Source organism: Ranitomeya variabilis, chromosome 4 (assembly GCF_051348905.1).
Source record: "Ranitomeya variabilis isolate aRanVar5 chromosome 4, aRanVar5.hap1, whole genome shotgun sequence".
Lineage (NCBI taxonomy): Eukaryota > Metazoa > Chordata > Amphibia > Anura > Dendrobatidae > Ranitomeya > Ranitomeya variabilis.
In genome coordinates this window covers 567,892,136-567,905,257 of record NC_135235.1, presented here as the reverse complement: position 1 = coordinate 567,905,257, position 13,122 = coordinate 567,892,136, and the positions used below count along the sequence as shown (strand labels likewise).

Here is a 13,122-nt window from a genome sequence, read left to right as displayed (position 1 = left end):
CAGATGTTTCAATGATATATTTGAATCTGTAGATAAAAAATATTATTTATTGTGAATGCTGCATAGGGGACAAATTGCAGACTAATAACCGTATACTTCTTCTCCCTTTAAAGCTAGGAGCAAAAAAAAAAGCGCAACAGAGTAAAAATGCATTTGGCAATTATTAGAATAAGGAAGGGGTTAATGTTTTCAGAATTGCCATATAGTATAGGATTTTGTGCAGGCTGGCACCTGTACTTGTCTTGGGTACATGGAAGTGTTGATTTGCACTGGCACTTTAAGATTTTCTCCCTTTCCCTTATTACTTTCTTCTTTAAAATTGATTACCCTAGTCTGCTCCCCCATCCTTCTTAATGTAGGTGGACCTTGTGCGATACAATGATCTTTAAATGTATTGCTACTGTGTTTATTTTTATATAAATTGAATAAACTATGTGTAATTTGTATCTTTGGATTCTTGTGCTCTCTTTATTCTTTGGTTGTAGTCATATAGTGTAGGGTGTGGTAATTGTCAGAACTCACTTAATCAAAGACTCGTTAAGGGGTGCGACTAAGGACTCATGCAAACGACCATTGTATCGGTTGGCAACATAACAATGTAAGTCTACGGGGCTGTGCAGATGTCCAATTTTTTCCTTGAACAGAGTCTGTCTGAGGAAAAAAAACAGTGCATGTCCGAGTTTGATCTGATACAGATTGCACTAAGTAAGTCAATCAGTGAGTGAGAATCATCAGACTGCACTCGGAAGTCATATGAGTGCAGTCCAATTTCCACACATTGACAAAATGGAGAAATGTTGGTCTCCATCTTCTCCTCACAGTGAGCTTCGAGAGAATCGGATCACGCGATGCTGATACTCTGATCAGACTTTGACCAGAGTGTTATTTGTATAATTTACCCGATTCTTTGCCGAGAATCTACGGCAGTCTGCTCCTGCCCTAACCTGGGTAGATACAAGGATTGTTTTTATACTTATTATGCAGCTATGCATTCTGCTATTTGCTATCATGTATCATGTATGTATGCTATTTGCTGACATTCATGAAGGTTATAAATTAAACGGACACTACAGAATTCTTTGGAGAATGTTGAAAATCATAAGCCTGTATATTTCTTATTTTCATGAGTCATAATCTGAAACCCTAGGTGAAGCTGCTACATCTACATCTCCAGTTACAGACGTAATGGGCTGAACTACCACAAAAAAATACTCCAGTATTCTAAATGGTACATGGTCCGTGGGGGGCTGACGATGTTATAGATTTTGCATTGAGGTTCAGTTACACCTCAAACAAAATGGTGTTTTAAAATTACCGAATGTCGACGTCTGTTTGATCGATCAAAACCTCCTGTTCCTGCTCCTACTCGGTTTTCATCTTTATTTTTCAAAGAATGAACCTGTGAGAAACAAAAAAAATCAGGGAATGAGAAATTACTCCAACTGAAAGAAAAAAGAATTTCTTGACAACTGTCTGAGAATCTAGGAACACTTACCTGAATGCTGTTAGAACGACCCACTTTTGTCTTATTATGGACAACCACTGATGGTGCCTGCATGTGAGAGATAAATATTGGGTAATTATCAAGCATCAAGGATGTATGACAGGCAATAACACAAGGGCCCAAAAACAATGGCAGTCTCTACCGCTGGAGAACCTAGCTGCCAATACATCCACATTGTAATTAGTAGGTTAGTGGACCAAGAGCAACAGCAACAACAACATCATTCCTCATGCAACCCCACAATGACCGTAACAGACGGGCCTAACAACCCCTCTGATCTCGTGCAGGAATGATCCATGGGCATAGGGATGAAGAATGGGTCACATCTCAAGACCAAACAGAGTTTTTAATAGACCAAAACAGATAGGGAGGGTCTTTGTCACCAGTAGACACTTACAGATATCCACACCAGCACAGAGATTGATGGTGACACATGTTGCTAAGAAAGTGCTTAGATTTATGTGTCATCTAAACACCCTGGCTACATATACCAGATTTTTGGTTGTATTCCAGTGACACCCCGGGTTCTCCATATCTGCATGATCTTTGGTTCTGACTGATAGTGGACTAAGTTGCTAACAACCTAAACTAAGAAGACACCTAAAGACCTTCAAAAGATGCTGTATAGTCTTCTATTATCTTCAAGTTGAACACCAAGATCCCCACATCAGCATCGACATGACATAGCACCACCTAATCATGGTGGCCCATGTTGCCATCAAGTTACCTAAACTAAACAACTGAGTGAACCCTCTCAATACATACACAAGAGTCTTCTATACTATTCAGTTGATTCCCTCAAATCGGCACAGTATAAATTAAAGTCAGTAGTGCCAACATTTTGTTAAGTAGCCACGCACATTTCCTCAATACATATACATGGTCTTCAGATTTGTACATCTGACACCCCATAATTTCCCCTGCAACAAACAAATGAATGGGTGTCATCAACTGGTGGTGAGAATCGATCCAAAGGACCTGGTCCATCGCCATGTTGATGATCTGTAGTCATTGGACAGGAGCCCTGAGAACCACCATTACTTGACGTAATCTGCAGCTCTTCTGATCAGCCGACTCTGCGTGATGTCATCAGTGATGTATGATGCACAAGTGACATCTCACCAGGCCGGATGATCAAAATAAGAGCCATGAATGCTGTCAGGTAGGACGTGGCTCTCAGGGCTCCTGCCCAGCTGTCACAGATTACCAATGTGACCATGTGGATCCAGCAAATTGATCCACACTAACTCTAAGGCCGGGGTCACACTTGCAAGTATGATGCGAGAAACTTGCCCGAGTCTCTAACATCAATACCGGCACTCGGTACCAGAGCATTCAGCTGCATAGAAATAGATGCAGCCGCACGCTCCGGTCCCGGGTATTGAGGTGAGAGACTCGCGTGAGCTTCTCGCATCGCACACGCAAGTGTGACCCTGGCCTTAGAGTTAGTGTGGATCAATTCATATGGCCTAAGGATGGGACTAGTTTCTAAACACCCACATAAGCTTTCTCAACATAAGGGGTTTTTTGTTGGACACCCCAACTGATCGCTACAGCAATTGCTAAACATTCACCTTAACTTTCTCAGTGCTGCCTGGAAAACTGCAGTTCTCCTTAATGAACTCTCTTAAAAATTCCTCTCCTGCCTTTGCAATGATAGGATAAACAGATCCATTTTTTACGTTTTACTCAATATTACCATAAATTACTCTGCCCCCTCCCCCACCACTCTCATAATCCTAGCAAAGTCTCTGGGGTAACGGATTACAGCAGAGCTCGCTGGTCTGTTGAAAATAAAAATAAGAAATAGGGAGCTGTTTTTTTTCCCTTCTAATTAGTCAGCTTTTACTGGAGTCTATTTCTACCTTTTACCTCTAAATATGTAAATTTATTCCTGAAGCCTTTGCTGCAGACCTGAGAATAATTCACAAGTTTGCTGATTTGAGATTTTCATTGGAAATTGTGAAATTGCTTACAACCTGAACGGAAGCAATGTATCACCTCGCTCCTTAATCCTCTCCCCTCCCCATGCATGCTAACATGCAGAAAGTTGAAACTTCTACTTACCGATAACCTTCTGGTACTGGATCGGCGGAAAGCCGAGTCAAGCTCCTCCTATCCAAGAGATAGGCACATGTCTTAAAGGGATTTTTGGCATTCCCTTTTTGTGAGAAGGATTCCCTTAAATAAGGTAATCACTGGGTTCCCATGTTCTGGGAGCTCCTAAGGTCAGCTGAAATCTGTGGAGCAATCTAGCAGTAAAAGTTCAGTTTCCCTGCAGCACCCCCACAGGTGAAATGAAATATTACACAGTTCACATTGACGCCAATGTTGTTTCTGTGTAATATATGGACATGCTGCGTTCTCCAGATAACAGGACTCTCTTTGTAGTCGGCTCCTTGTAGTCGCTTGCTGCTCTGGTAAATAAATGAACGTATTAAAGCGGCTGTACAGGTTAAGAAAAACATGGCTGTTTCTCCCAGAAACCGTGCCACCTGTCCATGGGTTATGTGTGGCATTACATCTCCGCTACATGGAAGTGCTGCAATACCATACACCGCCATGAACAGGGTAACTCCTCCAAATTCTAACTTTCAGTTTCGGTAAGAGTGATCCCACAGTGGCACACACTTTAGAAACTGGTTCATCTATCATTCACTGGCATTATATGATGCTCTTTTCATAGCCATGTATTGGGCCAGTGTACAACCTTAATAGCTTCTGCCCTACTACTATTCCTACCATCTCTACACACAAACACCATTAGATATACAAGGGAATAGATTCTGTACGTAAGTAATAAATATTATAGCTTTATATAAAGTCTTATATAAGTCACAGGCAGATTACCTGATCATTGGTTGTGCCATCAGGTATGTTTCCTACTCCATTCAATACTTCTGCAGCCTAATGTGAGATACACAGATGTGATAGATAGTTAGATAGATAGATAATAGATAGATATGGGATAGATAGATAGATAGATAGATAGATAGATAGATAGATAGATAGATAGATAGATAGATATGGGATAGATAGATAGATAGATAGATAGATAGATAGATAGATATGGGATAGATAGATAGATAGATAGATAGATATGGGATAGATAGATAGATAGATAGATAGATAGATAGATAGATAGATAGATAGAAAAAAAAAAGATGTAAAAAAGAGGACTTTAATGCCCTGTGGCGTGGCAACGTTTCAGAGAAAACAAATCCTTTCTCCGTTTTATCAGAAACGTTGCCACGCTACAGGGCATTAAAGTCCTCTTTTTTACATCTTTTTGTGCTGTTTCCCTTTTTGTTTACTGTCTGAAAGGCCATTGGAATGCTGGTCAGGGAAGCGTGCATGCTTTAAGGTATTTTTTCTGGTGCTGTTCCTCTTTTTCTACCTAGGTAGATAGATAGGTAGATAGATAGATAGATAGATAGATAGATAGATAGATAGATAGATAGATAGATGATGGATGGATAGATAGAGAGATAGAGAGATATTTGATAGATATGTAGATATACAGTGCAGGAAATAAGTATTTGATCCCTTGCAGATTTTCTAAGTTTGCCCACTGACAAAGACATGAACAGTCTATAAATTTAAGGGTAGGTTAATTTTAACATTGAGAGATAGAATATCAAAAATAAAATCCAGAAAATCACATTGTATAAATTATATAAATGTATTTGCATTTTGAAGTGAGAAATAAGTATTTGATCCCTCTGGCAAACAAGACTTAATACTTGGTGGCAAAACCCTTGTTGGCAAGCACAGCAGTCAGACGTTTTTGTAGTTGATGATGTTTGCGCACATGTCAGGAGGAATTTTGGTCCACTCCTCTTTGCAGATCATCTCTAAATCATTAAGATTTTGAGGCTGTCGCTTGGCAACTCGGAGCTTCAACTCCCTCCATAAGTTTTCTATGGTATTAAGGTCTGGAGACTGGCTAGGCCACTCCATGACCTTAATGTGCTTCTTTTTGAGCTGCTCCTTTGTTGTTTTGGCTGTATGTTTTGGGTCATTGTCTTGCTGGAAGACCCAGCCACAGCCCATTTTTAATGTCCTGGTGGAGGGAGGGAGGTTGTCACTCAGGATTTTATGGAACATGGCTCCATCCATTCTCCCATTGATGCGGTGAAGTAGTCCTGTGCCCTTACCAGAGAAACACTCCCAAATCATAATGTTTCCACCTCCATGCTTGACAGTGGGGACGGTATTCTTTCGGTCATAGGCAGCATTTTTCTTCCTCTAAACACAGTAAGTTGACTTAATGCTAAATACCTCAATTTTTGTCTCATCTGACCACAGCACCTTCTCCCAATCACTCACAGAATCATCCAGGTATTCATTGGCAAACTTCAGACGGGCCTGCACATGAGCCTTCTTGAGCAGGGGGACCTTGCGGGCACTGCAGGATTTTAAATCTTTACAGCGTAATGTGTTACCAATGGTTTTCTTGGTGACTGTGGTCCCAGCTGCCTTGACATCATTAGCAAGTTCCCCGTGTAGTTTTAGGCTGATCTCTCACCTTCCTCATGATCAAGAATATGCCACGCGGTGAGAATTTGCATGGTGCCCCAGATCGATGTCAATTGACAGTCATTTTGTATTTCTTCTATTTTCTTACTATTGCACCAACAGTTGTCTCCTCACCCAGCATCTTATGGTTTTGTAGCCCATTCCAGCTTTGTGCAGGTCTATGATCTTGTCCCTGACATCCTTATAAAGCTCTTTGGTCTTGCCCATGTTGTAGAGGTTAGAGCCTGACTGATTAATTGAGTCTGTGGACAGGAGTCTGTTATAAAGGTGACTATGTAAGACAGCTATCTTTAATGCAGGTAACAAGTTGATTAGGAGCGTGTAACTGGTCTGTAGGAGCCAGAACTCTTAATGATTGGTAGGGGATCAAATACTTATTTCTCACTGCAAAATGCAAATAAATTTATATCATTTATACATTGTGATTTTCTGGATTTTCTTTTTGAGATTCTACCTCTCAATGTTAAAATGAATCTACCCTTAAAATTATAGTCTGTTCATGTCTTTGCCAGTGGGCAAACTTACAAAATCAGCAAGGGATCAAATACTTATTTCCCCCACTATAGATAGTCGACAATTACTACAAAGATAACTTTACCATGCAATCCTTATTCTCCGATTCCTCATTGTATGTAATCAGTGAGTTCAGAGGTTCATTTTCCACAGGAACCATAACTTTCTTAGTTTCTATCTTGCACAGCAGGAGACATAGTACTGTATGTATAAAAAGGGAAAATCAAGGTGAGTGCTTGGAGGAGACACAGCAGCAGGGGGCACTGTAACAAGAACAGAGACCGGACTGGTAAAATACAGTAAATCTTAAGAAAAGACAAGTGAGGAGTGAATGCCTCCTGCCATCAATCCCATATCATATATCCTGTATAATGGGCGAACAGAAACAGAAGGCAGTTATATGTCAGCAGAGGCTGCGAGAAGTAACACTGCCCCCTAGTGGACAGCTCTGGTAATGCATCAGATCATGATTAGAACACTTGTAACAATCATGTTCAATCTGTTATTTCCATTAAAAGTAAAAGTGCAAAAAGAAAATTATACAGCTTGTCAATCCTAATCAAGTCACATTTCTGAACTGTCTAGCATTTCCAGCTGTCAGGGTAATCTGGACATTTTAGTTTCACAAGAGCTGGATATTCACAAGTTGGAGAACTTACATATGGTAAATTAAACTTCTTTCCATGGTAAAGCAGTTCCAGCTTCTTAAAAATCCCGTAATGTAAACAATTGTAGTTTCTAAACTGCAGTGAATTAAAGTATTTTTCCTACAGCGCCCCTAAAGGGAGCATAAGGTACTGCAGTCTGGTATCCAAAAACCGTGGGAAAGTTACATAGTTACATAGTTACATAGTTATTGAGGTTGAAGGAAGACTTTAAGTCTATCTAGTTCAACCCATAGCCTAACCTAACATGCCCTAACATGTTGATCCAGAGGAAGGCAAAAAAAACCCATGTGGCAAAGAGTAACTCCACCATGGGGAAAAAAATTCCTTCCCGACTCCACATACGGCAATCAGACTAGTTCCCTGGATCAACGCCTTATCAAGGAATCTAGTGTATATACCCTGTAATATTATACTTTTCCAGAAAGGTATCCAGTCCCCTCTTAAATTTAATTAATGAATCACTCATTACAACATCATACGGCAGAGAGTTCCATAGTCTCACTGCTCTTACAGTAAAGAATCCGCGTCTGTTATTATGCTTAAACCTTCTTTCCTCCAGACGTAGAGGATGCCCCCTTGTCCCTGTCTCAGGTCTATGATTAAAAAGATCATCAGAAAGGTCTTTGTACTGTCCCCTCATATATTTATACATTAAAATAAGATCACCCCTTAGCCTTCGTTTTTCCAAACTAAATAGCCCCAAGTGTAATAACCTATCTTGGTATTGCAGACCCCCCAGTCCTCTAATAACCTTGGTCGCTCTTCTCTGCACCCGCTCTAGTTCAGCTATGTCTTTCTTATACACCGGAGACCAGAACTGTGCACAGTATTCTAAGTGTGGTCGAACTAGTGACTTGTATAGAGGTAAAATTATGTTCTCCTCATGAGCATCTATGCCTCTTTTAATACATCCCATTATTTTATTTGCCTTTGTAGCAGCTGCCTGACACTGGCCACTGAATATGAGTCTGTCATCCACCCATACACCCAGGTCTTTTTCATTGATGGTTTTGCCCAGAGTTTTAGAATTAAGCACATAGTTATACATCTTATTACTTCTACCCAAGTGCATGACCTTACATTTATCCCCATTAAAGCTCATTTGCCATTTATCAGCCCAAGCTTCTAGTTTACATAAATCATCCTGTAATATAAAATTGTCCTCCCCTGTATTGATTACCCTACAGAGTTTAGTGTCATCTGCAAATATTGAAATTCTACTCTGAATGCCCCCTACAAGGTCATTAATAAATATGTTAAAAAGAAGAGGGCCCAATACTGACCCCTGTGGTACCCCACTGCTAACCTCGACCCAGTCCGAGTGTGCTCCATTAATAACCACCCTTTGTTTCCTATCCCTGAGCCAGCTCTCAACCCACTTACACATATTTTCCCCTATCCCCATTACTCACATTTTATGTAACAACCTTTTGTGTGGCACCGTATCAAAAGCTTTGGAAAAGTCCATATACACTACGTCCACTGGGTTCCCTTGGTCCAGTCCGGAACTTACCTCTTCATAGAAGCTGATCAAATTAGTCTGACATGAGCGGTCCCTAGTAAACCCGTGCTGATACTGGGTCATGAGGTTATTCCTCTTCAGATACTCCAGTATAGTATCCCTTAGAATGCCCTCCAGGATTTTACCCACAGTAGAGGTTAAACTTACTGGCCTATAATTACCGAGTTCAGTTTTTGCCCCTTTTTTGAATATTGGCACCACATTTGCTATACGCCAGTCCTGTGGTACAGACCCTGTTATTATGGACTCTTTAAAGATTAAAAATAATGGTCTATCAATGACTGTACTTAGTTCCTGCAGTACTCGGGGGTGTATCCCATCCGGGCCCGGAGATTTGTCAATTTTAGTGATTTTTAGACGCCGCTGTACTTCCTGCTGGGTTAAGTTCTATGGACAAAGTATGCATAAGAAATAAGCTACTCACAGAGGAAGAATACCGGAACCAAGAGGATCAGTGCAATGGCGCTTCCACTTAGGGTTGGGGGATCTGGCATTTTCTCTATACAGACATCGCCACCCAAGCAGTCACACACGTACACCGTGATGTTCTCCAGAGAGACCACTCCTTGGAGGTCATAGATTTCCAGATGCAATGTGTAGTTTCCTTGACGAGCATCTTTCTCCTTCTTCACTTTGAGGATATCATCTGGAAAGATCAATATTGTACAGTTGTCAGAGATTACGAGACTTTGGTTGTCAAGAACCAATAGACAAGTAGTAAAAATGTAAAGAATTAAAAAAAATTGTAATGGAACAGTCAAGTCAAAGATGATAAACCGTCTTGTTCCTCATGCAGGGCCTGAGGGATGAGAACATGACGCATGGAGCTACACCAAAGAAAGGAGTCATGCCCTGCCCCCGAGGCCCTGCACATAACAAAGTGCATCAGCTTTTCCCGAAATGTTCCCTCGAGTCTAATTTAGTATTAACATGTGCATTAGATAAATCAAACTATTTTTGCAGTCAGGAAGCTAAGAGTTAATCCTATCTTCATAAATGGTCATTGTCAGATTTTGCCTGTGGAATCTGCTTTTCTGCTTGTTACAATTTGCAGCTGTTCTTGAGATATTAACACTTTTCTTTCCATCTCATTGCTTAGGAGACCGACCACCGCTGCTCTCTAGCTTGTAAGCGCTGCGCTGCAGCTGGCAGGGATTAGGAGGCAATAGCGAACTCTAGCGATCCTGGCCAACTTCAAAACAGTGCTTACAAGCGCAACAGAAAAGAGCTTGTAAGCATGGTGCATATTCTGCCATCTAGCAGTGGTGGTCGGTCTCGAAGGCAACGAGCTGTAAACAAAAGAAAATTGTAAGGCATCTCAAGAAAGGCTGAAAATTTTAATAAGCAACAAATGGTAAAATTACTTGTATTTAACAACAATATCCATATATAAAGATAGAAGTAATCCCTTTAACAAGCTGCTGTTGATTAATTCATATTTCTATTCATTAAATATTTACATGTAAACATATCATCTCATTGTGACGACCTTCCTTTTTAAATTAATCTAGCCAAGTGGTCGCTGTGGGTAAAACTGACGAAATCTCTTCACTGAGCCACATGATGCTTTAGTTTATTTATTTTACTTCTTATATAGCACCATCATATTCCACAGCGCTTTACAGTTTGCACACATTATCATCGCTGTCCCCAATGGGACTCACAATCTAGATTCCCTATCAGTATGTCTTTGGAATGTGGGAGGAAACTCACAATGTAAACACAGGGAGAACATACAAACTCCTTGCACATCTTGTCCTTGGTGGGATTTTAACCAAGGACCCCAGCGCTGCAAGACTATAGTGCTAACCACTGAGCCACTGTGCTAACCATTGAGCCACAGTGATAACCATTGAGACACCATGCTAACCACTAAACCACTGTACTGCTCACTAAGCGACCGTTCTAAACACTGAGCTACCATGCTAACCACTGAGCCACCGTGCTAACTGCTAAGCCACCATACTAACCACTGAGCCACCTTGTTGTCCACCGACAGATGCTGTCTGTATGCAACTACCCTTTTGCCTGCATGATCGCTGTCACATTTTCTGATCATAAGTGAAGCTTCGCTTTAAGAAGTGAAATGTCTTTACAGAACATAACACGGCACACATTTCTGATCTTCCTATTACCGCAGCGTTAGATTTATTGTTGGCTTCATTGACAAAGGAATGTGACGTGATTTTTAGCTTTTGTCTAACAAACAGTTGAAGAACTCGCTAATATATTACCTAGAAACATGCCATTTCTAAGCTGTGTCTGAACTTCTGTGTAAAGTGTCAGGCCTCGTCAAGGCCTTCACTAGGAGTTTTGCCTACGGGGAATGACAAGGAGCTTGTAGGTGTGTCTCATACTTGGGGTAACCAGCTCTGCAGGTATAATCAGCGACTGTCCGTACATATTTTTGACAGGTCACATTTGGGGTAGTTACAAAACTCCACCCCATCTGACATGAAAACATAACATAATTCTCCTTACCAGTCATCTAATACTGTACTTCAAGGACAAAACAAAAACGTTTGTAAAAATCCAGTGGATAAGGCCGACAGGAATACGGCCAATCTCATGCCCTTGCTCCGCCCTTTAAATACTCATTTTTACATAATGTTAATGAGGTTGTCCAGGACTTTATTACAGCTTGTCCTCAGTATAAGTCATCAATATGTGATCTGTGGAGTGCAACACCCAGCACACCCCTGCTGTTCCCAGCGTTGCCGCCGATGGCCAAAACTGTTCAGTGGCAGAGCTGCACAGCTCCGTCAACTGTATTGTGGGCGCAGCAGGGTACTGCATGTCCGCACTCTATTCAAATCAATAAGGGGCAAATGCAGAGTCGACAACTGCAACCACTATACAGTTGATTGAGTTGTGTAGCTCCATAACACGACCAGTCCAGGCTGGTGCCCGGAACAGCTGATCGCTGGGTTTACCAGTTGTTGTGTAAGGGGGTGACTAGGTATGTCACATGCCTCCCCCACCTTTATTGCTGTGCACATGTAATACATGCGGCACCTGAAGTTTTATTAATGTGAATGTCTTATTATTATGTGTGTACCACATAATTGATGATTGATTCCTGTGTTTGGATACCCAGAGAAGGAAAGGACTACGGGCCAAATTGTTGCTTCTTATGCCAACAGCTTCCAGAAGCCAAGGGACTGGGGTCAGCATTGCCCATGTTAAAGAACTTGAACTCTTTGTTCTAGGGCTTCAACTGACTGGAGCCGGGGTCATGGATGACCCACTGAAGTTAATAGAGACTGTGTGCATTTTATTGATGTTTCATGTGTTATATTAAAAAGTGAAAAAAAGTGTTCTAACCATTTTAAGTAACAGGTGTCACTATGGTTGATGACGATCATATTTAAGAAGGGAGGAATGTAAGGGGGTGACTAGGTACGTCACATGCCTCCTCCACCTTTATTGCTGTGCACATGTAATACATGCAGCACTCTGACATTTTATTAATGTGAAAGTTTTATTATTATGTGTGTACCACAATGTAAATGCATTTGTCCTGTATTATGCCTAAATTTAGGGATAGCATAGAGGTTTTCATAGGATAATAGTGGGGTTAACTTAGGGAGGGCACATTAGAATAAGGATAATAGATAGAGAGGGTTAATAGATAAAGGCAGCACAGGGGTTAAGAAGTTGAAAGGGGCTACAGAGCAGATCAGCACAGAGCACAGATATAGAAGAATGACTTACTGATTAGAGTGAGATGAGCCCCTGCATCTTGCACAAGGACAGGGAGCATATTGCTTATGGGACAGCCTCAGGCTGTGAAGATAGACCTGCTTGGAGGAGAGGGACGTCAAGCCTTGGGATAATGTGAGCGGGCACCAGCTTAGTGGAACTATCTCCAGGAAAGATCCGGGGTCTATGAGCAGGACAGGAGCAGCTATGATTTTGCTCCCAGCACCTTTTACTATGAAAGCCAGACAAGGGGATTTGAAGAAGCTGATGACGCAGAAAGGACAGACGGGACAAGTAGTGTCCACAGATGCAGCTGGGATTACTGAAGGTATGAAAGGAGAGGTCACAGAAATATTGAAGTTTGCCTGGAAGCCAGGGAGAGAAAATGAAATGAAACTCTGTATGAACTGTGCTGCTGAAGTGACATGTGCCTGTGTTTTCAGTAAAGTTGATATGTTTGCAAAGGACTGTGACTCACCAGTGATTCTTGGAACTTGGAAGCCTGAAGTAAAAATGGCAGAAACTGTAAGTGCTATGCACCTAAAAGAACTTTATAATTCAACTGTGAGGCGCCAGGGTGAGGGAATGTTAACCCCTGTTGGCACAGCTACCACCCTGGTCCCCTTACAAAATTGGCATAGTCGGCAGGATAAAGATGCCTCGCATGCTGAGAG

The 13,122-nt window shown here is 41.3% G+C and overlaps 1 protein-coding gene across 3 annotated transcripts in view; it reads right to left on the bottom strand.

Annotated features, from left to right (window-relative positions):
• Positions 1–13,122, bottom strand: part of LOC143765800 (cadherin-like protein 26) — a 146,188-nt gene that overhangs the window by 10,801 nt on the left and 122,265 nt on the right. For 2 of the 3 annotated variants that reach the window (XM_077252846.1, XM_077252844.1), the window contains exons 12-17: positions 9,171–9,392; positions 6,642–6,757; positions 4,355–4,411; positions 3,572–3,619; positions 1,496–1,552; positions 1,316–1,399 (exon numbers count right to left, since the gene is read on the bottom strand). In XM_077252846.1, coding sequence (XP_077108961.1) covers positions 1,316–1,399; positions 1,496–1,552; positions 3,572–3,619; positions 4,355–4,411; positions 6,642–6,757; positions 9,171–9,392 — 584 coding nt within the window. The remainder of the gene's footprint in view (positions 1–1,315; positions 1,400–1,495; positions 1,553–3,571; positions 3,620–4,354; positions 4,412–6,641; positions 6,758–9,170; positions 9,393–13,122) is intronic. The other variant, XM_077252845.1, reaches the window with a different exon arrangement.